General features: G+C 38.9%; 2 protein-coding genes across 9 annotated transcripts; both read left to right on the top strand.

Moving 5' to 3' along the window:
• Window positions 1–1,955: 1,955 nt before the first annotated feature.
• On the top strand, window positions 1,956–14,039 carry IFRD1 (interferon related developmental regulator 1). Of its 2 annotated transcripts, none has more exons than XM_032687943.1 (12): window positions 1,956–2,321; window positions 3,965–4,069; window positions 4,978–5,059; window positions 5,485–5,609; window positions 5,906–6,063; window positions 7,451–7,501; window positions 7,595–7,773; window positions 7,876–7,984; window positions 10,061–10,195; window positions 11,415–11,543; window positions 12,499–12,594; window positions 13,360–14,039. In XM_032687943.1, the coding sequence occupies exons 1-12, from the start codon at window positions 2,276–2,278 to the stop codon at window positions 13,447–13,449; spliced, it is 1,305 nt and encodes a 434-aa protein (XP_032543834.1). In that variant the 5' UTR covers window positions 1,956–2,275; the 3' UTR covers window positions 13,450–14,039. The 2 variants fall into 2 exon arrangements, with proteins under 2 accessions (XP_032543834.1, XP_032543836.1); XM_032687945.1 differs by lacking the exon at window positions 1,956–2,321 and adding an exon at window positions 2,650–2,780.
• Window positions 14,040–14,431: 392 nt separating this feature from the next.
• Window positions 14,432–24,371, top strand: LSMEM1 (leucine rich single-pass membrane protein 1). Of its 7 annotated transcripts, none has more exons than XM_032687951.1 (6): window positions 14,433–15,113; window positions 15,230–15,356; window positions 16,069–16,189; window positions 18,575–18,706; window positions 21,766–21,903; window positions 23,722–24,371. In XM_032687951.1, exons 4-6 carry the CDS (start codon window positions 18,580–18,582, stop codon window positions 23,907–23,909), a joined length of 453 nt encoding a protein of 150 aa, XP_032543842.1. In that variant the 5' UTR covers window positions 14,433–15,113; window positions 15,230–15,356; window positions 16,069–16,189; window positions 18,575–18,579; the 3' UTR covers window positions 23,910–24,371. The 7 variants fall into 7 exon arrangements, with proteins under 7 accessions (XP_032543837.1, XP_032543842.1, XP_032543840.1 ...); XM_032687949.1 differs by lacking the exon at window positions 16,069–16,189 and adding an exon at window positions 16,750–16,935 and having other exon boundaries at window positions 14,435–15,113; XM_032687947.1 differs by adding an exon at window positions 16,750–16,935 and having other exon boundaries at window positions 14,435–15,356.
• The last annotated feature ends 652 nt before the right edge of the window (window positions 24,372–25,023 follow it).

Below are 25,023 nucleotides of genomic sequence, written 5' to 3'. Positions count from 1 at the left end.
GGAAGGCAGCGACTTCAGTCGAGGCCAGTCAGCCTGCACCCCGAGATGCATCTGTGTATCAAGAGAGTGAACACACAGGAAATCAGGACACGACTGGCCTTGTTCAAACGGTATTGGCACCTTGCAGCCCAAACACTCCCACCATACAAGTTTGCTTCGCTGCTGCTGGGTGTTGTAGCATGTCCAGCACTGCTCCCTTGTTCTAATATTAAATCTTGTGTACCCAAGGGTACAGTTATGCCTTCCGCATCTAATTGCAACTCCTCTGACAACTTACCTGGAAAGCTTCCTTTGCTCTAACATTTCACCCTGAAGGATCAAAAGTAGTGCCCCTGAGACATTCACATGTTGTCCTGCACACATGAAGTACATACTGACTTCTGTCTCCTCTCTGCTCTTCTTAAACAGGTCTGCCTAAACCTTTTCAGAAATTTGACCTTCCTATGCCCAAGGAAATGTTCACCAGAATGCTCAGGAATCACTCACCAGGAGGCTCACGCTGCACAGCAATGCAAAACATCAGGCTCAGGCAGAGCCAGCTGCCGTTTTCTAGAAATAGACACTTCCAGCATTTCCTAACCCAGCAGGCACAAATGGGTCACTAAATCCTTTGTTTGTCATGTAACACGTATAGAGAATTGTTATGAAAGTTTACCTTTCTGGAAGTCAGTGTAAATACATTTCGTACACAAAGGAATTCAAACAGTGTAATTGCTATTGTGTCTTATGTAACTTTTCAGCACATTTTGCAAAAATGCCTCCAGTCCCTCAAACAGCGCAGTTCTGATACGGCCCACCAGTGAGCATTCACTAACATTCACAGCTCAGAAACATTAGAAAACAACCTCCTTTTGGTGGATAGGAATGCTATCCTGTTTTATTTATTTATTATCCTATTATTTATTTATTTGAAGTTTAGCAGAGAACATTAAAAAAAATCAATTTTGGATTAAAAATCATATAAAATACAAGTCCCTAAATTGGAAGTTATGTGACGAAACCCATTTCTGTATGTGGGAGAAAATCTGTTGTGAAGGAGTAAGGCATCTATCCTGCATAACTGTTTTTAAGTGAAAATTACACAGTGGTTCTGGGCTCCTCAGTACAAGAAAGAGAAGGAGCTACTGGTGCAAGTCCAGCAGAGGCCACAAAGATGAATATGGGTCTGGAGCATCTCTCTTAACAGGGAGACTGCAGGAGCCGGGCCTTGTTTAGCCTGGAGAAGACTGAGAGGGCATCTCATTAATGTACACAAATATTTCAAAGGCGGGTGCCAAGAGGACAGTACCAGACTCTTTTCAGTGGTGCCCAGCAACAGCATGAGGAGCAACGGCCATAAACTAAAACACAGCTTCAAAACACAGCTTCTAAGTTTCATCTCAACATGAGAACTTTACACTGAAGGTGGCAGAGCACTGAACAGGCTGCCCAGGGAGGTCATGGAGTCTCCCTCTCTGGGGACATTCTAACCCTACCTGGACACGTCCCTGTGTAACCTGTTCGAGGTGACCCTGCCTTGGCAGAAGGCTTGGACCGGATGATCTGTAGAGATTACTTCCAACCCGAACTGTTCTGTGATTCTGTGAACCCTTCCGGCATTCCCCGTCAGCCCTACACGGAGAGTAGTGTCGGCCACGACCCCGCATAGCACACTTCCCGCTGCCAGCGGCCCTCACGGCGCCGTGTGGGACGCGTACCGCGGTGACTCCGGAGTAGCTCCGCGCTGTCCCCGCCCGCCGCGCCCCACCCCCGGCGCCCCACCCCCGGCGCGAGCTGCGCCCGGCCCGCCGCTCCCGGCGTGCACCGCGGCGTGGCGCGCGAGGCGCCGCTGACGTCCCGGCCCCGCCACTGGGCAGCAGCGCGCGCGCGTCACGAGCTCGCGCGGCTGAGTCACCCGCGCGCCGTCGCAGCGCCCGGCCATTGGCTGCGGCGGCGCCCGGCACCGCCCCCGCAGGCGGCGGCGCTATAAAAGTAGCTCCGGCGCCTCCTCCGCGCCTTTAGCCCCGGGTGTCTGAGAGGAGAAAGATGTATCGACTCCGCTCACGGGCCTCCACGGGGATTTCTGCCTTCGCCGCCGGTTCTCCCTCCGCCTGCTCTCGCCAATCACCCCCGCTGCCCCGGACCGCGAAGTCGGCCTCGCAGAGGCGTTGGAGTAAAAAGCGCTCCTGCTCTTCCATCGGCTGATTGTCGCTCATTCCCGGGCGGGGGGGAGCAGAGAGTCCGAGACCCGGAGAGGGGCCGCGGGAGCCAAGCCGAGCCGAGCGCCGCTGCGACCATGCCCAAGCCTAAGAAGCGAGGGAGCAACCACCAGCGCGGAGCCGGTGAGCGTGGCCGGGCAGGCAGGGGCGCGGGGTCCAGCCGGCGTTTCCCGTGGCTTCAGGGTTCCGCCCTGTCTGGTGGCGTCCCGGCTGCCTGCGGGCGGTGGGTGAGCAGCAGGGCGGGCGGGGGCCGCCGCGGAGCTGCGGCCGGGCCGGGCGGGTGACCGGAGCCGGCCCTGAAACCGCCACCTCACGCCACCGTGCGCATGCGCCGGGGGGACGGCGGGCGCGGCCGCCCTGGCGCCGGCGGCGGCGAGAGCGCCCCGAGCAGCGACCTCAAGGCCCGCGGCGCAGCGCGGGGAGACGGTGCCGTTGTGCCCCGAAACGCTGCTGTATCTCCAAAAAACACCCCTTGTTCTAAGCCTAAAATAGGATATTGTAAAATAAACAGTATTCATGCAGATTGGGAATGTGCGTGGCGGAGGTGCTGCTGCCGGGGCAGAATGGAGGTTTTATGGGATTGTGAGAAATTTTACTTTGGGCTGCCATAGCCGTGAGCAGCATCAATCTCTAGTATCCAGTGCAATTCATAGGGTGTTTCTGCAGTTCCTTTTATTTTAGCCTGTGATGGGCTTGCTGTCATTCTTGCCACTTCTCCCATTGAACTTCCCTGTTTGATATCAGTAGATATCAAACAAGAAGGTGGCTGTGCTGGAGCTGTGAGCTTCCAAATTTCTTCGTTCATGCATTGGCTGGTGTTTTTCTCTTGGGTTATGGTCAGTGATACAGGTGGATATGGCTAAAAGCAACAAAACATGTGGTGTGTGATTTAATTTGAAAGTGCTTGGACACTGATCCAATCAAAAATTATAAAAATAGTTTTTTGGGATCTTGGTAGTCCTGAAGCAAGCTCTGTGATGCTGCCTTCTTAAATAATTTAGAATCAGTTGTGCCACAAAAAAGTAGCTGGAAGAATGGAGTTCAGAGTAAATGACTTTTGTTAACTGTTGGAGAAATAACAGATATAAAAAGTTGTAGGGATGACTACTGGTAAAAATAATACTACTTTCTTCAAAAAGTTTGAAGATACCACACCAAGGCCTTCTTGGTCCCAAAAGGGAAAACTTTTATCCCTTGTTAAAGCATTTGATGTTCTGGCTTGTATTTGTAATTCAGTATTAAAAAAGTTGCACGTTGCTGATGCTGCATATACTAAAATTAGTCCCATAAATCCTGCATTGAACCTGGTAATGTATGATTGCCTAAATGTTTAGCTTCTACTGTCTTGAAATTCCTCAAAATTAAAAACTGAAGATTGTATGGCAGTTTTTTAGGTAGCTTGTCCTGACAGTTGAATTAATATAGACCTATTTTTAAAGCACTGTCACAGTAAATTGCATTAACTTGAAGTTGATTGTAGAAAGATGCTAAATCTAGAGTGGGAATTGGACCTATATCTAGAATAGGAATTGGATCAGTACTAAGTGGGTCCTTCCCCACCATTCACAACTGGTCTTCCAGAAGACAGCCTGCTTAGCCTTCAGAATAGGTTAGAGTAAGGGAATCAGCAGAGGACAGAAGTGTTGTTTCTGTGGTTGGGTCAGGGAGAGTGAATCTGCTGGGAGAGTTCAGTTCTACATTTGGTGTTCAGATCTTTCTTTTCCATATGAAAAATGACCAAACTATTGTATTCATCTTTCCTTAAGGTGGTCAGCCCAGAAATGTGCAGCCTTTTAGTGATGAAGATGCTTCAATTGAAACTATGAGTCACTGCAGTGGCTTCAGTGATCCTGCTAGCTTCACTGAGGATGGTAAATTCTTTCATTTATCCATCTTTGTAAAAATATAAAACCTGAGTTGACTTAGTAGTTTAAGTACTAGACTGTAAATAGCAGTAGCAAAATAGTGACATTCCATTAACATCGAGATTGTTAATCTAGTTTGGTTTTGTTTTGTAAAAATATACTCCAGGTTTCATGAGCCTCTGGAAACTATGAGGCTCCTTTCTATTAGTATTATACAGTTCTGACATAGAGACAATAAGAATTTTAAGGTGCATTATAAGACATTGATTTTCATAAAAGTTGAGGCAGTAAGAACTGCAGAAGAGTTTAGGATGAGAAGAGTCATGTTTGCCTGTTGTGAACTAGATTTGTTCATTGTCGCTATTACCATCTCTGCCACCGGGACTGCTCTAATGTCCTTTTCTTGGGAGGAGGAGACCTGAAAGCCTGATACAGGGAGATAAGGCAGGGAGCCTTCCCTGGGAATACTTGCCACTCTTAACTGAGCTCATGTCACAGAGGCTTCTAAAGCGATGCCATATAGGACAGGCTGCTTTGACAATACTCACTGCATCAGCAGTGAGCACGCCACTGTACTCTGGGGGTAGGTGTAGTGGACTGGATGAAAACATGTTGCTGACAGGACTGGCTGATGGTCATGAGCTGAAGCAAATTTTTGTAAGATCTGACTCGTTTTGCCATACATTCTTGGCACATGTAAGGAGCAGATAGAAAAACAGCACAGATGTATCAACAGGGCAGTCTTTATAAAAGTATTTTGGGTGGCGGTCTGATGTAGTAGGATTAATACCATTGAGCTTCCATAATACTGAACAATTATGTAGCTGTTGTCTGTGTTAAACTGGTTTCTCAGTGTTAAAAACATTGTGTTGGAACTACTGTGCCTGCTAATGAAATTATTTCTTCTGGATTAGGACCTGAAGTTGATGAAGAAGCCACTCAAGAGGACTTAGAATATAAATTGAAGGGATTTATTGATCTTACATTGGACAAGAGGTATAGTTTGCTTTGAAGAAACGCTTTCATACATTGTTTGCTGGCTTCCTCTGATTTAATAAGGGAAATACACATCAAATGTTTTTACATGCTTACTGAGGTTAGGATTATTTCATGCTGGTGAGGACTTCTGGATCTGAAAAGACCTTTTTCCCTCCATGGAGTTTTTGGATGAGTTAGACTTTCCTAATAGCTTGAAGTAGAGTGACTTTATTTCTAGCCTGGTGTGCTGCTGTGAACTCTGTCTCCAAACTAAGTTTTGCTGTCCTTGAGTAAGGAGGCAACTTGTAGCATTTCCTACGTCATTGTACTTGTATGGGTTTCTCTACTGTTGGGTGCAGACAAATATAAATTACCATAAAACAAAGGCAAGGTTTAACTGATGTGTGCTGATTTCAGGAAGTCTTCCTTTTCTCTTCTAACAGTGCAAAGACAAGACAAGCAGCCCTTGAAAGTCTGAGAAGTGCTTTTTCTTCTAAAATACTCTATGAATTTATCATGGAAAGGAGAATGACACTAACTGATAGCATTGAGCGCTGCATAAAGAAAGGTAATGAACATGCTTGCTATAGAAAGCAATAATCCTTATGAAATAACACATTGCTTAAAAGGAATTTAGACTGTGAGGCTTCTCTAGTACTTTATAGAGTGCTTAATAATTAAGTTAACATTCCTTCTTGAAATTTAGGTGTCATATTTTAACTGTCCTAGAAAATGAACTGAAATTATCTTGTAACTATTAATTTCTGAATTTCCACTTACAAGCTTTCATGCTACTATCTGTAAATGTTAAAGGAAGAAAGCAGCGCACAAGGTGATTGCTCATTATAGTGTGTTAATCTCCAGGTAAGAGTGACGAACAGTGTGCAGCTGCCGGACTGGCCTGTCTTCTGTGTGTGCAGATGGGGTCAGGAATTGAAAGTGAGGAGATTTTTAAGACTCTTGGTCCAGTTCTGAAGAAGATTGTCTGTGACGGAACAGCCAGTATCCAAGCCAGACAGGCTGTAAGTATGAAATGTTTATTTGCCAGGCAGGGACAGAGGGCTGCTTTTGACCAGCTCGCTATTGTGTAATCCAGAACTAAAGGTTACCACACTAGTGTGTACTCATAGTGTTGACATATGTTCTGAATGATATATAGCAGTTTTCTGACTTAAAAAGTCCCATCTAAAGATTGAACATGATTCTCTTCTTCAGCTTGGTTACCTTCTTGAAAAGCTGTTCAGTGTAGTACTTTGACAAGTGTCTGAACTCACTGTATTGTAGTTTCCTTTCTGCAATTCTGAAGGCTGATGTTGAGGTCCTATAGGAAAAAAAATTTAAGTTTACCCACTGATTAATGTATCCTTCCTGTATTATTTTTATTTTATTCTTAAAGTTTAATTTTATTCTTTAACAGCCCAGGAATATTACTTAAGCAATTATATTTATTTTTGATAAAATCACATATAGCACAGCTGGGACGACATACGTAATAATACACTTGTACATTTGTACTGTACTACCAAAAGTATTTTGAGTTTTTTGCCCAGTCATCTATACATCAGTGGTACGCTTGAAATGTTTAGTGAAGACAGTCTAAAGCTCTTGCCAAGAGCTGAGTTTTTTAAAAACTTCAGAGATTTAACTAGTGTTCTCCAACTTGCCTTTATCATTAAATGGGTGGCTACTCTATTGTACCCAAGCTATGTTTCAATAGATCCTGTCAGCTGCAAGAGGAGGTAGAACTGGTTCAACAGCAATTATTTCTACAAACAAACAAAAGCTATTAAAGCTTGTCCTATTTAAATGTCATTTTGAGTCCTGTGTGGTTAGTGTGAAGCATGACCTTCGAACGTTTTTTTCCATACTCTTTGCAAGAAGAATTGGAGAGAATATTGAGGATAGGGAAGAGATGGGTAGGACCTTGCAGTAGAAGTTGCAAAGTTCAAGGAAAGGCTCTTGCAGTTCAGAGTTTTCATGCCATTTGATTGTAATAGTTGTCAGGAAGGGAAGATATTTCCCACAGCTGTGAATAAATATCATATGTCCATTACTGTTTGTCATCATACTTTCTAGTAGTGAATCCTAGTGAGATTTAAAATAATTTGGTGAAAGCAGTGCTATGTATAGCTCTTTCAAGGGCTTTGGAAGCTATATTAAATAATAATACATGAAAAGTGAAAGCTTGTTACAGTAACAGCTATAAAATCATCCTGAGTGTAGATGGGAATTGGGAGATAAGTATTACAAAGCAGCTGAATTAAACAGTTGCAGACTTTTATACTCTACTAAAGTCTTAATCTCAAGTTTCCATTATTCCAGATGTTAAATTTCAAAGGTCCAAGTTTGAAGATTTTGTCCATTGTAACATTTATGTCAAATACTGACACTTTTTTCTTTTGTGTCTAGTGTGCAACCTGCTTAGGGATTTGCTGTTTCATTGTCACCGATGACATAACGGTGAGGATAAATACACTTTTTTAATTTAATAAATTGACAAGATGAAAATGTGTGAATCTTAAGCCACTTCCATTATATTTTTCCCTCGTTCAGGAACTGTACTCTACTATGGAATGCCTAGAAAACATCTTCACAAAGGCCTATCAGCGAGATAGAGATACTAATGGTGTATCAAGTACCCATAATACTGTGCTTCACATCAGTGCTCTCTTAGCATGGACACTGTTGTTGACTATCTGTCCAATGAATGAAGTGAAGAAGAAAATTGAAATGTGAGTATCTTTCTTGGAAAACAGAATTTGTAACACTGTTTATATGCAATGAAACAGTGTTAACAAAACTTACACCTTAATGGAATATTACTTACTCCTTAGGCACTTGCATAAACTTCCAAGTCTGCTGTCTTGTGATGATCTCAACATGAGAATAGCTGCTGGAGAAACATTAGCCCTTCTGTTTGAACTGGCACGTGAAACAGATGCTGTAAGTAGATGTCAGCAGCTAAATTTTCTTGCACTGGGATGATGACGAGACATAATACTTAACGTGTGTTGCGTAGCACCCTGGATCTCCACAAGTGGCAGATAATTCCCTGGTTTGTTCTTTTTAAGTGAGTCTGCCCCAATCTAAGTGGGTATAGCACTGATTCACAGCAAATTAGCTATCGTTTTTACACTTACTTCTGTGTTGCAAAACAGGACCAGTGAAACAAAACGCATCAAATAGTACTGAATAGCAACTAGAAATGTGGAGTGCAGGATTTAAAATCTAAATTCAACATGAGCTTTTAAAACAGTAAGAAATCCCAAGAGAGATTTCAGAATAAAACAGTATTGTTTACTGCAGTGGGAACACTCATCAGATGCTTGTGCAGACACATTTGAGTAATTCACAACCTGCACAATTCTGTTCTCACAGCTAAAATTCTGTCATTAGGTGGAAGACATGTTGACTTAAGTATTGTTTTTTCAGTATCCTTATTTAGGTAACTTGAGAAGAATAACTTGTATTTCAGGATGGTTTCACAGCATTTGTGACTATTTTAGTCAATTAAAGACTAGGCAGTCATTTTAGGTGGGGGAGACTTTAAAAGATTTGCACAAATTTTGCACAGATACCAATATTAATACATCTGAGATTTCTTGGGGTTTGCTTTTGAGTTGGATTAGATGAAAGCTACTTGATATTTCCTCACACACAGTTAAACTTGCCTTTGCGTTCTTCAATATGCCTCATTAATTTCCAGACTGTTTTCTTGACAGCTCTGAAGGAAACAGCCTCCTTCCACTTAGTCATGGCACAGCTTGGCAGAGCTGCCTAATGGCTCCTAACTTGATCAAGGCTGCTGTGCTTTGCCAGAACACTGTCTAAAGTGAAAAGATAACTCCAGTTGAGTCAGGAATCATGGCAAACCTAATCATGGCAAACCTAGCACTGCATAATCCAAAACAATCCGTTGAGACTTTTGTGTAATTGCAGACAGTGGGGATTTGAGTCTCTTGGCTCTGGAAGTCAACTCTGAAAGAAAACTAAATGGAGATTGCAACTCGATCCTTTATTTGGTCAAGCTGACTGCAAGTAACTAAAATCTTTAAATGCACTAACAAACGAGCCTAGTCACTACAAACTACTTCTGTTCTATTGAGGAAATGCCCCTTTAATCATTACAAATTTTTCTCATTGGATTCTTAACAGCGCAGGTTAAAAATGCTTACTGTGTTTTGCCTTTGACCAGTTCCTTTCAAAAAGCATACAGTAAACTTGCCCTATTTAGTTGACATGACAAAACACTCAGATTTAACAAAAAAAAAGGCAAAAACTTGTTTTTAGATAAGTTTACATACATTCTTGTTAATCTATGTGAAGTACTGCTAAATTAGCAAATAAGGGAAAGAAAATATTTCTTTATATGTGTAAACCACATATTAAACATTAAATATAATGAATAACACTAATTTATTACCATTTACTTCAAATGTTTTGTGTAAGCATTTTCTAAAAAAAACCTGCTTCTGATTTCCCATTCCATACAAGACTTACAGCTAAATACTCCTTACCGTCAGTCTAATGGTATTTCACAATCTGTCTCCAGCAGCATGAATTGTGTGCTAATATTCAAGTGCCCTCAGCTTGTCAGGAGTGGCAACCAGGTTCAGTTGGAGTGCCTTGGAATTATGGAGCAGAACAGATTTACAGGTGTATACACACACTGAAGGAGCTGTACGGTTTCACATGGCTCTGACTACCGACATTGACTTTGTTAGTGCCCTTCTTGGTAAACTGGGTGCTGTGACTTTGTTCTTACTGGCTTAAACACTGCAAATGGAACTACAGGAGTGCCATTTCTGTCCCTTGAAATAACGAAGTAAGAGGCTGTAGAGATCTACATGCCCAAAATTTGGAGATCCATTTTCTTATTTGCAGAGGAAGAGGTTTAAGCTAGAAAATAAAAAAAAAAACCAAAAGCAAACAACAAAAAAACCCACCAAAACCAAACCAAAATAAAATCAAAACCAACCAACCAAAAAAACCTTTTTTTTTTTTTTTTTTTTAAATTAGGATTTCTTTTATGAAGATATGGACCTTCTAACAGAGAAACTAAGAGCTCTGGCTACTGATGGAAACAAGCACCGGGCCAAAGTGGATAAAAGAAAGCAGCGATCTGTCTTCAGAGACGTTCTACGGGCTGTTGAGGTGATTGTTTTGTTTCAGTTACAATCCAGTATGTAGTATACAATTTAGGGAAAATAGTTTTATTATTAAACAGTATTACTATTTCAGAAAACAAGAGGAAAAATTTGAAATGAGATTTCAAATTCTGATCATTTGTGTGAAATAGAACTGCCTTTTTTTTAGGAATATTAGAACAAAGAGTAATTTTGTTTTGCTCTAACCTTGACTTTCTTTTTTTCTTTAAAGAAAGCTAAACATTGTACTGTAAATACTAAATTCTCTTTTATTTTACACCATGAGCAGAATTTTTTTCATAGAAAACTTTGTATGACATCCAAATAGTGTCCTGAATTCTGTGAAAAGATTTATTGTAAAATCTTACTGACTGTTGTGCTTAATAGACAGAAAGTAACTTAGTAAGGTATATCACAAGTGATACTTGTCAGGGGCCATAGAAGCGTTTGTGAATGGGAGGGGGAGTTGTTGTCCTAAGTGTAGTACCATAATCTTCTGTGTTTGCATATCCAGATTATGAGAATAATATACAAAGCAGGATGCTAAAAATACTTGATCAGTGGCATAACTGAGTAAGCCTCTAAGACAACTCTAAAACTTGCTATCAGGGTTAGTTATCTTGTTATCTTACGCCTCTGGAACTTGATTTTTATTTTTGCTTGTCAGATAATTATTTCATTTCTGTATGGGTAAGACCAAGTAAATATTAGTTGATATTTAGAATAGTTAGACAACTTGAAAGCAAAGGAGAATGCTTGGCAGGATTTGAAGTCACATTTAAGATTCTGCCTGTAGAGGAATCTGAGTCATCTGTTAGGACTTGTTACATTCCGTTGTCCCAAATGTAGCTCCTGATACTTGTAAGGTGGGGACTAAATGAGGCTTACAGACTGACTTAAGGGTGACTCCTGCACTCAGAACTGTTTTTTTCTGGGGATATTCTTAAAGTAATTTTAAAGATGAAAGTTAAGGGGTTTTCTTCTAAAAAATGCTTTCTAACTTGAAGAACATCAGCTTCAAGTTTTACATGAGATTTAACTTCAGGTGTGCTTCCATTTTTATGAACAAATACAGTCTTTAGTATATGCATATTATGTTGTGTGGAAAGTTTTAGTGTGCCCAATTTATCAATGAAAATAAAGTTCACTGAGATCTATAAAATTCCTAGTAAAATAGAATGTTTAAATTAAAATTAAATATGTTGTTTCCTTTAATTTTTGGATAGGAGCGTGACTTTCCTACAGAGATGGTTAAGTTTGGACCTGAGCGCATGTATATTGACTGCTGGGTTAAAAAACAAACTTATGATACATTCAAGGAGATCCTGGGGTCGGGAATGCAATATCATTTGCAGGTGAGCTGGTCTTTGACACATGCTGAGACTGTTCTTTACTATCTGGCTTCTTTTATCTAATTCAGACTGAACTACAAAATCCTGAGTAGAACTTAGTGAAATGATGAGCTTTGCATTTGAAGCATTTAAAGAATTAACTGCAGTGAGCCAGAACTGTCTGGGTGAGCTGCTTCTGAGCTGTAGCTGGGTTAGCAGTTGACTTCAAGAAGTAAGAGATTTAAGCTGGATATCTTTATAGCTTCAGAGTTTTCACTGAATCCTTATGCTTTCTTTCAGCAGAGTGGTGTGGTCATCTGGCTGCTATAAAGCTGCATGCCTCCACCCTTCCCTTTTGAGCCTGTAGAAGGAAGGCAAAGTTTCAGTCAAAAATAGTGAACGCAATTTGCACCCCAATGATGAGAGCATTCCAGAAGAGAAGAGATAAGTCCTTATCTCTGTTCTGGGAACTGCTTGTTTACTAGTCATCTGTTTACAGTTCCTGGTTCTGCTACATATGTACCTTAGGAATATATGCTCCCAAATTGCTCTGATAATCATGAGGTTAAAGTTCTTGGTCTAGTGTCAATGGCATTTTTATGTGACTTGTAGCAGGCATGTAGCAGCTTTTTCAGTTTTTTCGAATACTACTTTTATTTTAAAACTGCTGTGTTGCAAAAACATATGGATCTGTGTTCAGCTGCCTGATCTTGTGTAGAACAGAAAAGTTGCCTCATTTGCTGGGACAAAAAAATCAATAGAGGCAGGGGGAGTTCTCTCTGTCTTCTCAAGGGGGCAGTTTTTGTTCTTAGCCTTATTCTGATTGAAAGAGGAAATGCTCTTGACGTAATTGCAAAAAATAGCAGCAAGTTGACACGAATCCTACTATTTCTTACTGGAATACTTCCTATTTAACAGTAGTCAACTTTGGAGACTTGATAATTAGAGAAGAAATTGATTGTTTGTGTTTCTTGTTTAGTCAAATGACTTTCTTCGGAATGTGTTTGAGCTTGGTCCACCAGTAATGCTAGATGCTGCGACTCTTAAAACAATGAAGATATCCCGTTTTGAAAGGGTAGGTTATTGCACCTTAATGAATTTTCTTTGCTTCATACACTAATACATTTCTGCTGCACTTCAGAAGCTGTTATCGTTAAACTTGTTGCTTTAGTTCTATCAATGCCTCATTGTCCTGAATGAAACCCAACCTTGATTCTATGTGCCTTTGAGCTCTTAGTTAGGTTTTCCACTGGGCATGTGTCTGCTACTGCTTCTCCCAAGGGTCTGAAGGTTCACATGGTTGCTGTTTGGTACCAGATTCACACTCCACACATGTGAAACTTGGTCTCTTTTGACAGCTGTAGGTTTTCAGGGAGGGACCCACAGGAAACCATGGAAACGGAGTCTTTATAAAGACAGTATCCCAAACTCTGCAGTGTAAAATGGGCACTAGGAGGATGACTTTGGTCTATTGCTTGTGAATGTACTCATCCTCATATAATGTACTCATATAATTTGAGCAATGGTGCTACCAGGTTTAATCTGGGGGTGAATTTAACCTACATTGTGGCTGTATGATGTTCAAAACTGGCAGGCTTCTAGAATTGCTTGTAGCTCAGCCTTTCTTATACAAACCAAGTTTCTTTTAAATGTATATATAGGTATGAAAATGAATCAGCCTTTGGTGCAAGGGTAGTATGCTATAAATTTCTGAAAGTCTACCAATTTATTTCAAAAATTAATAAAAAATATTTTCATCTGTTTTGTAACATGAAAAATCTCTGAAGAGCATAAGCCTTATGAACATCTGTAATTAATTTTTCTTTTTTTTATTTTGTAGCACTTGTACAACTCTGCAGCATTCAAGGCTCGGACAAAGGCTAGAAGTAAATGTCGTGATAAAAGAGCAGATGTGGGGGAATTTTTCTAGATCTCATTTTCAATGGGGTTCAATTTTCATAAGTAAAATAAATTTGTAACATTTAAATGAATTTTTAACTTCTGTAGTCATAGTTTGCATTTGTGCACAACGATGTTATGTAAAGTCTGTAAATATAATAATGCATGTTGTTGCTTAGTTGCATATACACTGTATATATATCGATGTAACATTTGGAGCAGGGATACATTATAACATTTGCATTAGCCACCAGTTGCTCCAAAGGTTGAATATATTTTAACTGAAATGTTAAATGGGGTGGATAACTGTAGTCAGATTGGATTCTTCATATAAAGGTAAATTACTTTATGGATCAAGTGTTTTGGTAAGAATGTGCTGATATGAAAAGATAACCATATTTGTGTGAAATTAAGTAACTTTTTAACTCTTCAATGGCAGGTGGACAAAGAAATTTTTATGTTTCTATGACTTCATCCTGACAGGGACTATGAATTTTAATAACCTCTACTGACAGTCAAGTAGTGAATGACAAATACTTGCCTCAATTTAAAACAAAAGCAAGATTTTTGTGTTCTGAAATTGGATATTTAATTTTTGCAATAAAGATGTTTCTCACTGGTTGTGCTCTGTGTAAAAGTGATTATTTCATGATTGAAAAGCTGCAACAACAGCAAAGCCTAAAGGCTGAAACAGATGGGTTTGGGTTTTTTTTGCCCATTCAGACATGGTTGTGTTAATCTCAGAGGTTTAGTAGATGCTACATGACGGTCTTTCTTGCTATGTTTCAAAGGTGTATCTTACTTGCATGTGGTCTTGCACAACAGCCTACTCCTCATTTGTCACTGTTTTTGTAATAGTCAAATGTTTTCTAGTTCTGCTGTTGCAAAAGACCTCGTCCCTTGTCTTACAGGAGGCCCTTCCAGCTCCCTGTGTTTGTAATGTTGAAAGCTGTTCCTCTACTACATTCTCAAAATGGTAGGTCAGGCTATCAGCAGAGGAAGTAAACCTTGCATCAAAAAACCTCACCAACCCCTGAGAACTGCTGCTTGCTCTGATAAGGGAAAGTTTGGTTTGGGGTGGGGTGGTTTGTTGGTTAGTTGGTTGGTTTTGGGTTTGTTTTTTTTCAGGGGTGTTTGGGTTTTTTTGTTTGTTTGTCCCCCTTCCTTCAAGTTTCTGGTTACAACAGAACCTATTCCAGAAAATGTATATAGACAAATGAGTTTTACCTTCTAAATTATCCTTTTTTCCCCTCAAATAATCAATTATGTAACAACTTGTTTGGCTTGCAAAACTGATCGCTGACTCCAAATCAAGGTCTTCAACTGAAATCTGCAGTATAATGAACATGTGTTGTCAGTGTCACACAAGTGAAGAAGAAACTTCTGATCCTTGAACTAGAAGCAGCTGTCTGCTTGTGTGTGCCCAGACCAAGTCTGTCCCCTTTGAGTTAAACTGTTCAGCTGTTCCCTGGCCTCTCCTGTGGCTTCTGGGTAGTCACCTTTGGCATCCTTTGCCCATGTAAAGGAACACTTTTGATAGTTTCCTGTATTTCTACAGCACTTCCTGGCAGGTGGCCAAGCATGTGGTTGCCCTTTCCCCTGTTACACGGTAGCTGCCAACCAGAGTGACCAGGATGGTTTCCAGGAGATGTTGGAGGAAAGAGGCTGTTTTGCTGCCTTGCAGAGATCGGATGGGTTTGTAGACCTTTTCAAGCTTAAAACTGGAGAGGCCTGGGTCCTTGTCTTACAGTTAGGTTGGTGTCAGGACTCTTTTGGAAATGGAAGTGAGGGGGGTTTTTCCTGGCTTGCAGATCCTTATTTAGAGGAAGGACTTGTCGGAGACTCCCACACAAAAGTAGTGAGCTGTTACATCTGTGTTGCTGGCCCAGCTACTCAGACTGGGCAGCAGCAGAGCTTCACAGAGGAGCTATAAGTCCGGTTTATTCTCTCGGTTTCCTGAAAGATGTGTTTATTGTCAGTTTAAAGGAGTTCAGAATTTTAGACCTAGAATGGCTTCAGAAAGGATTTATTATTTTGAGCTGCAGTCCCTCTGTGTAAGCATCAGCTGCCTGTCAGTGCAGTGTGCTGTAACATTACCCTCTGCAACATCAGCAAGGAAAAAAGTGATCAAAAGAACTGTTGGCAAAGGAGCCAACAGTTCCTCAGAATTTAATCTCTAAACAACTAAGGACAGCTTATAAATTAGTCCACCCTGTGATAATGTCCCACTTGAATTTGTAAGGCGTATGGGAGAAGGAGGAAAAGACCTTGCTTTTTCTAGTATATGCCTTTAAAATACTCATGACTACAATACTGTAGATATGACTCTTCTGCATAGCAAACTGGTTGCTCATAGCTACAGTGTCATAGATATGACTCTTCTGCATAGCAAATGAGTTTTAAACAGGCATTAAACCTAAAAGGTTTGGCACTAACTGAAAGGTCAGTGAAATATTGATCATTAGTAACAAACCTCATTCTCCATGACAGGATATTATCATGACTCCAATATAATAAAAAAAGCTGTGTATGTGCTGATTTCTTTTTTAGCAGTTCTATATTGTGAAGTCAGTACACTTAGCCAAGTTGAATACTAAATATAGACTGAAAGGGGCAGTCTGTTTCATAGCTGTCTTTATGGGTCCTGCAGGAATCAACAGGTTCCTATGGGTCTAAAAGTAGAGAGAAGAACTGCAGAACAAGTTTTCTTCATGTGATTTTCACTGGCTGATTTCTTCCATACTGGCACATTAACTGAATATAATTATGTTGTAAGTAATGTTTCATTCTGCTGGGTTTTAACCTTTTATTTTTTATTTTGTTTTTTTTCTGTGAAGAATTTTCAGTGTGTTCTCTTTCTACGTTCTAATTTTACCACAACAGCTTAAAAAGAAATTTAAAAGTCAGACTGGAGAAAAAGTCTTTAAGTACAAGATAAAGTGAATCTCAAAACCTCAGTGTTTACATTAGTTTGTTGGGAAAATAATCAATACTTTTGGCCAGCGACACTGATGTCTGTATCCTTTCTCCTTTGTTTGTCATGTCAATGGAATCAAACAAATGTAGTATAAACTTTGTTGCATTAATAATGGTTATCTTCCCTGTGGTTACATGCACAAATGCTTAAAAAATAACAGTAAATGCAGAAACATATAATTCCTACCACTAATGAATCTTATTACAGCTCAAGTTGTTAAGAAGAGTCTTCCCTGAAGTTGCAGGGAGGTACTAATCAGAATACCCAAGAGAAACAACTGCTCTTCAGAAGCTAAAAATAACCAAAAGCCTTTGTGCACAAGGTGGTAACTTTCAGCATGCTGTTCAAATGCAGGGCTCTGTAGTGATTGCAGTTGGCTACGGATGTGCACGCGGGGAGAGAGCAGAGCAGAGCCAGTGCTGGGAGGAAGGTGGTTCACAGACTGTGCTGCCTGGCACCACGTAATGTTCTAGAGGAAGGACAGTGGACACAGCCATCTGTCCTGAAGTTACTGCTGCACACCTAAACGTCATACGCTAGGTAAGGCTAACCCCTACTATGCCAGCTTTTCTACCTTTTCTTTATATTTTGAAGCAACAGGTCTGAACAGAGTAAAAAATAAGCTGTAATCTTTTCTTACGTGCTATTAACCAGAAATATGAAAATATCCATGTAGTCCTGTCAACCTCCACTAGCAGAAGAACAAGCCCCATTGTCAAGATTGCTTTAAGTGCTTAGTCTTTAGACTTATTGAGGCAAACACTCAGGGCTTTATTCCTCAGACTTTAGGTTTTTAATTAGGAAAATTAAAATATAGGTGCTATATTAGGAATCTGGTCACACTGTGTTCTGCATTGTTCGGAGAAAGAAAGAAAACTCAGAAGCACATCAGGAGGGCAGTTCAACCCATCTAGGATTCAGAAATCACCCTTAGGTGCCTAACAACCTTCATCAATAAGAGGTTTGCATCCCATGAAGTGCTGATTTATGTTGGCAGGTAAAATTGAATTTGGGAGCTTTGATGAAATACTAAATGGTAAAATGTATTCTACTCCAAATCTAAACTAATCTCTGTGAGCTCCCCCCCTTACATTCACTGCAAGCAAAAGGTACATTTAGGCTGCAATTCTAAGTTCAAAAAGATGTATCTTAGAATAAGAGGAATATTACCTGGAGGAATGTATTTTTCTTCAATAATTACAAAGGGAGTTTTCAGTGACAAGTGTAGTCAAACCTGCCTACTTAGAGCATCTGCATCTCCTTATGGCTAGAACTGTAGTTTGTTTCTAGGAGGCATTTTTGGAATCAGAGTTGCATAAAGAAAACCAAAAGACTGATAAGGAATAATGTGCAATTCACAGAGGAGCCTCCTCAGGTATTGCTTCTTTTCTGTATATATTATTCTTTCAAAATTGTATTTATATTAAAAATCATTCACTGAGTTCATGTACCCAGACCCTACAGAGAAACTATTTTTGCAGTTTGGGCCTCATCCAGTGCTTTTTTTAAATCAAGGAGTATTAGTCTGAAGAAAAGGCTTTGCCATCAACCTTTACTTTGTGCAGAATTTGTCCAGTCTAGAAGACTAATTTTTCTGTTCCATTTTTCACAAATAATAACTTCACAGTATTATTCTAAGGTGTATAAGCAGACAGGTATTCTTGCTGCTTATCTCATATACCCATACCTGATTTCTCTGTCATATCTCTAAATTATTTGGTGCTGAAAGCAGAGGACCTGAGTGACATCCTTCCTGTCAGTGTTAGTGAAGGTTTGTCTTTCACTGTTGTCAGAATCTCACCCTACCTCTTATCTCACCAACCAAAGGGTTATACAACTGAGTGAGTACCATTCAAATCAATGCTGGAGCCAATCAGGCTGATTTTTCTCTCTCTTTCCCCACACACATGCATATGTGTATGTATGCATAAGTATACACATGTGCACAAGCACAATGTAGAAATTAAATGAGATCTTGGAGATCTCATCAGAGATCTCCAAGAATAAACAAGTGCTATGTACTGAGTTATCCTTGCCTTCAAGTAAGTGTGCTTCAAATTCCTTTATTTTAAGGGTTGTTTAGGCTGCTCAGTGTTTCCTTAGAACAGGACACCAACTGTTACCAGTTATTTCCCATATCCATGTGTTAAATTACCTTTTAAATTATTATTTACCTTAGATACAATGGAGAGGCCTTCCTTGGAAATTAACCTGCCTGATACACACGAAGAAGGAAAGCTTTATGTAGTTGATTCTTTAAACAACCTAAACAAGCTAAATGTTTGTCCAGATGAATCCCAGCATTCACTAGGTAGGTATGATAGGTTATGCTCTATGGTTTTCCATATACACAATCCACATTATGTGTCACTGATGACAACAGGCCAATATGTATGTCAAGCTCTTTACTGAAAAAATGTAAGAAAAAGATTGAAAATGGCCTAATTTAGACAGATCAGATAATGATTTAGCTATCCCTGCTGAGTATTTAAGTTATTAGGTTCTTGAAAATCCTTGCATTTTGCTAGGGATTCACTGTCAAGCCTGAACTTATTTTCCATCTCCACTGGGGTTTATGAGGTGATCCCTTGCAGGATAATGTCTCTAGTAATGCTCAACATACACTTACTACATAAATAGCATTGTAACTCTTTCCAAGCACTAAAATTCACACATGGCAATAGAAGTACCAGAGAATTTCTGTTCATTCCTTTAAGACACATCTCCTAGAGACTCAGACCAGTTATCTGAAATATCCCATGATACTTTTAAGCATTTTACTTCGCAGACTTTCTTTACTTACAGTTTCAGGTATGGCTCCTACACTTCTACTGGTTTAATATTATTTATTGAATTAATTAACAAGAATATTTTCACTCATGATAACACAATAACTACAATAGATTTCAGTTCTTTGTGACCTGAAAGTATCTTAAAACCTGGAGCTCTTCAGCAGCATTCCACATAACAATATTTGAATCTGCTTTTATTTCCCTTATTATAATGGCAAATTTGGCTGAAGAAATCTAGAGATCAACAACTATGAAATTAGTTTCAAATGGCCATAACTTAATCATACTTCTTGTTATGGGACTTAAATGCCTTCTCCTTACATCTGTTTCCAAGTCCTCTATATTCCTAATTCAAATAACTAGAGTGGTGTTGGTTTCTGCATTTAATGCAAATATGTTAGACATAAAGTACTTAATTCTCATATGCAGATTATCTTGATATTGACACTCTATATGTAAAAAATGAGACAATGGCATACCTTGGTTTTAATGTCAAAGAAACTCCTTTTGGTGTAACTGTTTCACTCTCTTTTGCAATTTTTATTGGACAGTATTGTTTACTTTTCAGGTAAATATACAAGGTTCTGTGGAATCATATATGGTTCTCTGGAATAATCACATGCATGCTCCTCCCTATATTTCAGCAGTAAATAAAGGTAGCCTAATATGTATTTTATTCATAAATTTGTAAAGTGCTTTGTTTCCTTCTAGGATTATTCTTTTAAAATACTTTTTAAGATTGGAGATTCTGTAGATATCTTATCCCAGCAATTAAATACATAAAATCACTTTTTCACAGTCCTTACCTGCCTTATTCAGCAGCATAAAATTCTGGTTCTCTTGCCAGAAAATCAGAGAGATGTAAAAAGCTATTTAAACTGTATATACATTTTGACTGCATCAGTAAGAGCAAAGCAGTAATTTCTTTATGTTTTAGATGATTAAATGTTCCCACTTTTTGCTGTTTGGCAAGAATGTGTGTTCACCAATTCCACACAACACTGCACTCTGGGATGTTCAGCCTGATGAAATAGTAAGAAGGACTCATTAGGCAGAGCTTAGACCATTTTTGAGACCTCTATTGATAGCTTAGTATGCTTGACAGGCAGTAGTAGCAGGCCCCACCCATCCTTATTATTCTGATTAGAAAGCAATATTGGTGCAGGCACTTACTATATGGTGCATTTGTTATGAATGCTAAGGGAATAACAATAGAACCTCAAAATCCAAATATGAAAACATTCCAGCTTACTCACAGGCCAGGAGTGTGTTAAACACAATACAGAAAATTAGAGATACTCCCAGAGATCTTCTACGAGCTCAGTGGATTGCTCAGCCCCAGGTTGGGTCATTATTATAGTGCTGTAATGGCATATGCAACCTTCCCTCAGTTTTATTGCTACAGACTCAGTTGCAAAGACCTCAGAGATTTCCACCAGCTGAAACAAGTATACAGCTTAGAAATATATTTTTCACAGATGCACATGCTACTCTCCCTTTCAGAAGACAGCAATTACAGGAGGATAAATTATAGTATTTTGCATGTAATTTTAGTATATATGAGACTGACATGAAAATGAAATTCCATTAGCTTCCTCCTCTCCCCAAACAGAAAATAAAACTAAATCTTAGTAAGTAGTTACAGTAGTATGTAAACTTGAGATTAAATGAATCTATCTCAAGTATGAAATTTTTATATTCACATGAATTTCCACATGGTATTCACTTGTTATCTTTGGGGTTTATTGCCACCTCACATTTGATTGCAACTGTTTCTATGACAGAAACTACTTACTTTCCCTATACACAACATGTTCTTTAAATAGCAGTAAACTGGCCTGTCGAGCTGATTTGAGGGCACCATTGCAGCTGCTTTTCCTTTTTTTCCCCTCATTCTTCCTGTGCTTAAAGGATGACATATGTATTCCATATGAAAGTCTGTTCAATTCTTGGCAACTGGGAGAATAGGTACCTCATTATTTACTGGAATGAAACCAATGAATCCTAAAGACAGTCAAGACCTACATTTATCCTATCCAACATCAGGAGCTTAACTGAGGTGCTTAGTTTGGGAGATTAATCATCCCAGGTATACTTCTATCATCAAAGAGAAAAAGAAGCAAATCTAGAGGATGAATGTGTAGGATGAATCCATAACTTAGTTTTCAATATGAATTTTTCTCTCTTCTCTTCTGAAAAGGTTAAGTCCGTTCAAGCCCTTAGAAAGCCTTTGGATGGAAACTTCATTGCAGCCTTTGTACATGTAAAACAGCTGTAAAACTCTGAACCATAAAACAGGTCAACTTCAACAAAACAGTGTATTTCATCAACAGAAATATTTTTCTTGAATATGTTCTAGCAGCTATAACAGATGTATTAGTTTCTATATTTCCAAATTCAATATGAGTACATTAAGTTGGTTTCTTTCCTTCTCATGCAATATCACTGGAAATGAAATCTGTTGGCCAAAATTATAATGTATTCTGCATCATTTCATGAAGCCAGAAGCATTTTGTCATGTTTATCTTAGCCAACCTTAGCAAACTTTATCACTAAACGATTTGTCATCTCTTAACAGATGAGGAGGAGAACGCTGGTGGCACTGGAGAAAACATGGCAGGGAGCAACACAGGAAATCAGTGTTTGTTCTTCATCACTTTTATTCTTACTTTGATCATCAGTTTGGCACTTGTTTCATTTGTAATATTCTTAATAAGTAAGTAAACCAAAGACTGGTTCTTAAAAATGTAGGGCCAATGGGAAAAAGAACTTTGCTGGTACATGTCATGCCACCTTATGACATGCTACTGCTGTATTTGCATGGTCAAAGGCTTTGGCTGCTTATGGGCAGTGGGTCCTGGTCCTAGGGGCAGAAGCACAGGTAAAACAACTAACTCTCTGAGCTAAAAGGCACAATTTTATTCTTCAACGGCTGTGAAGAATTTAGATCAGGGGGCTTATACTGTGTTGCTAAAAATGCTGACTGGAAATGAAATTTAAATTTAAAGGTGATTGATTGTATGGCCGTGAGGTGCTTTGACAATGTGCCTTTCACTCCTTTACAGATAAAACTCAGTATTGGTGTCATTCCACTGAAACTGGAATTACACTCAGAGTAACACTTAAATCAGGCTACCTGAAGGAGGACATGAGGGTTGTCATCTAAGTACTGATTGGAAGTTTGTTTGGAACTAAGAAAATCTCAAAAATAAGAAAAAAAAATTAGATAACATATATGAAGATTTGCACGTAGAATTGAGCCTGTAGACATCATTACTGTTCCACTTCGTTAGGACTGATCGGGTGGGCTTAGCGAAACACATGGCTGCAAGCCAGTATGATTTATGGAGCCCTTGTCATCATGGGGCTTTCTGAGTAATAGTATTGAACAGAATATGAGGTGCATTATTTTAATTTAAAAGTCTATTTTAAAGAATAGTATGAATTGGAATCCATGAAAAATCAAGATTTCTTATATCCTGTAGTGGGGAATTTACTGGAACATAGCAAAAATCTTTATTTTCCTTTTTGAACAGGAAATTCTAATGCTAACTAAATTTTCATACAGGCACTCAAAGAATGGAATATAAGACAAGTAAAAAACGCAAAGTAGATTTTAAGTGACGTGATTGTAAAATCCTAACTGAAATACCTTATACTTGAATTTCAGATTTATTTAATAGGGAGCTACCTGAAGTAGAGCCCTTGTACAGAAAAATGAGTAATGTGCTACTCTAGTAAAAGAATGATAAAGTAATTGTGAAAAGCCTTCTTAGAGGAATTAAAGCACTTTGCTTGGGCTCAGGTTGGTGGAGGCCTGTGGTTTTTGAAACTGATTTCCAGTGGTGTTTCAGTTTATATATGTTATGTTGTATAATCTGAGATTATATTTGCAATCCACATACATAGATTCATTTAGCGTTGACACTATTAGACTTAAGCTTCAAAACCCATGGGTAAATTCTGTTAACTTCAGAAGGCCAAAACAAAAATAGCTCTGGCACATTTGTTTGCTAGAGGAGGCTGGCCTCCAAATGCCAGTCCTTGCAAGAATTTTCCTTTAATTTAAAAGATTAAGAAATCCAGTGATGTGGCTGTAGTTTGCTTTGCTTTTTTTTTTTTTTTTTGCTCCTGTGATACAATTAGTGCAGTAATTGTACTTTTAGAGAACTACATGCACATACTGACCACAAATAGGATCTTGGAGCTCCTAAATAAGACATTTTCCTGGGGAAACTAATGGAATAGATATGCTTCTGAAGACTGCAGAATTATCTGAGCCATAGTTTATTTTATTACACTGCACTAAAGTGAAAAAAAAAAACAAAAGAGAAAATAAACAATTAAAGAATGTAGTGAGCAGGTAAACCTACCAAATGTATAACTTCTTATCATTAGGTTCTGCAGTTGTTTTCCTGGTTAATGTTTTTGTTCATCATAATTCCCTACAAACTCTCACAGGAATGCAAGTGAGGGTAGTGATGCTCTTGACTTAAATGTTGCCAATTTAATGTGGTACATTTTCCTTTTCAAGTTCAAACTAGAAACAAGATGGACCAAATATCAAGCAGACTACTATCTGAAAAGAAGAACATAGAAGAGCTGAAGAAAATTAACAATATTTTATTAAAGCATCTAAATCAATCAGTAATTAAGGATAAGTCTTCTGATCTTCATGATTACCTATTAACCCATGCTGAACTCAAAGTCCCTGGAGAATAGATTTTCTTTGGAATGAAATTTAGCATATTCATGACTCAGATATTTTTACATATGTCACACAGGTTGCTTAAACATTATGATATGGTCACCGGAGCATTGGAAAAGCCAACTGAATGAAAAATATTAGAAAATAATATTTTATCCTGGTTTATTTGGACATAGATTTTTAAAACTAAGCCCATAGGAGTCACAATAAACAACAGATTGTCAACAATTTGAGGCAAGAGTTCTGGATTCCTTGTGTATTGTAAATTGCAGGGGTAAGGGCCTAGTTTTACTTTAAATGTAAGTGAATGATTACAGAAAATCATGTTTTCTATTCACATGATTCCAGCATGACCTTGTTCACTTAATCATTCTCCTGTTTCTTTGGTACAAGTTTTGTGGTTATTTTAATATTATTTGTATTTAAGGATAACTTTGGATTTCATAACTTATAAATAAATTCATTTCTGCCATAGAGCTCCATGGTTTTCCTTTCTGTCCATTTAAATACACTGACTTACTACTCTTTTTGTGGAAAACCTCTAAACTGGAATAATAACAAGTGTTTTTATGAAGTTATGTGGGAAAAATGCTACATGTTCTTGTATTCTTCCCTATACTTGCTGTTGGCCACTATCAGGGAAGGGCCAGGTGAAATATGGTCAGAACCTTCATGGTTTTAAAGTGGAGCGATACCTCAGAGGGTGAAAGGAGCCGACACTTTCTCACTCTGAATTTACACAGTTGTGGAGACCAACATCTGAAAGTGTGAACCCATAAGAGACTGGTGCTTTGTCATTTTAGTATTCAGAACCTGCTACTGGAACATACATTATGAAGGCACCTCCAATATCAATAAATAAATTGGTTACTCCCATCATGACCATGTGATGGCAGCTGACACTATGGAATATGTCCAACATCTTTTCTTTGAGTTCTTCTTCTCATCCAATTCTTTCTTATCTCTTCTGGACAATTTTACAAAAAAATCACCAAAGTCAACAGCATGCACTGCAGTCTCCTTTTCCAGAATGAATGACAGTCCTTTCTGTGATGACTATTTCATTGTCTGCAACAGAGTGAAGAACTCAGTCCAGGAGACTTTCGTGGTATCACTCTACTTGGATTT

This window comes from Chiroxiphia lanceolata, chromosome 5, assembly GCF_009829145.1.
Source record: "Chiroxiphia lanceolata isolate bChiLan1 chromosome 5, bChiLan1.pri, whole genome shotgun sequence".
Lineage (NCBI taxonomy): Eukaryota > Metazoa > Chordata > Aves > Passeriformes > Pipridae > Chiroxiphia > Chiroxiphia lanceolata.
Note: the sequence above shows the minus strand (reverse complement) of the source record. Positions and strands in the feature narration are given on the sequence as shown.

Coding starts and splice junctions, on each gene's coding strand:
- IFRD1 (XM_032687943.1), top strand. CDS start 2,276: ATGCCCAAGCCTAAGAAGCGAGGGAGCAACCACCAGCGCGGAGCCG. Junction 7,985..10,060: donor TGGCACGTGAAACAGATGCT/GTAAGTAGATGT, acceptor TTTTTAAATTAG/GATTTCTTTTATGAAGATAT. Junction 10,196..11,414: donor ACGTTCTACGGGCTGTTGAG/GTGATTGTTTTG, acceptor ATTTTTGGATAG/GAGCGTGACTTTCCTACAGA.
- LSMEM1 (XM_032687946.1), top strand. CDS start 15,053: ATGGTTTCCAGGAGATGTTGGAGGAAAGAGGCTGTTTTGCTGCCTTGC. Junction 15,114..18,574: donor GCCTTGCAGAGATCGGATGG/GTTTGTAGACCT, acceptor TATTTACCTTAG/ATACAATGGAGAGGCCTTCC. Junction 18,707..21,765: donor TGAATCCCAGCATTCACTAG/GTAGGTATGATA, acceptor ATCTCTTAACAG/ATGAGGAGGAGAACGCTGGT.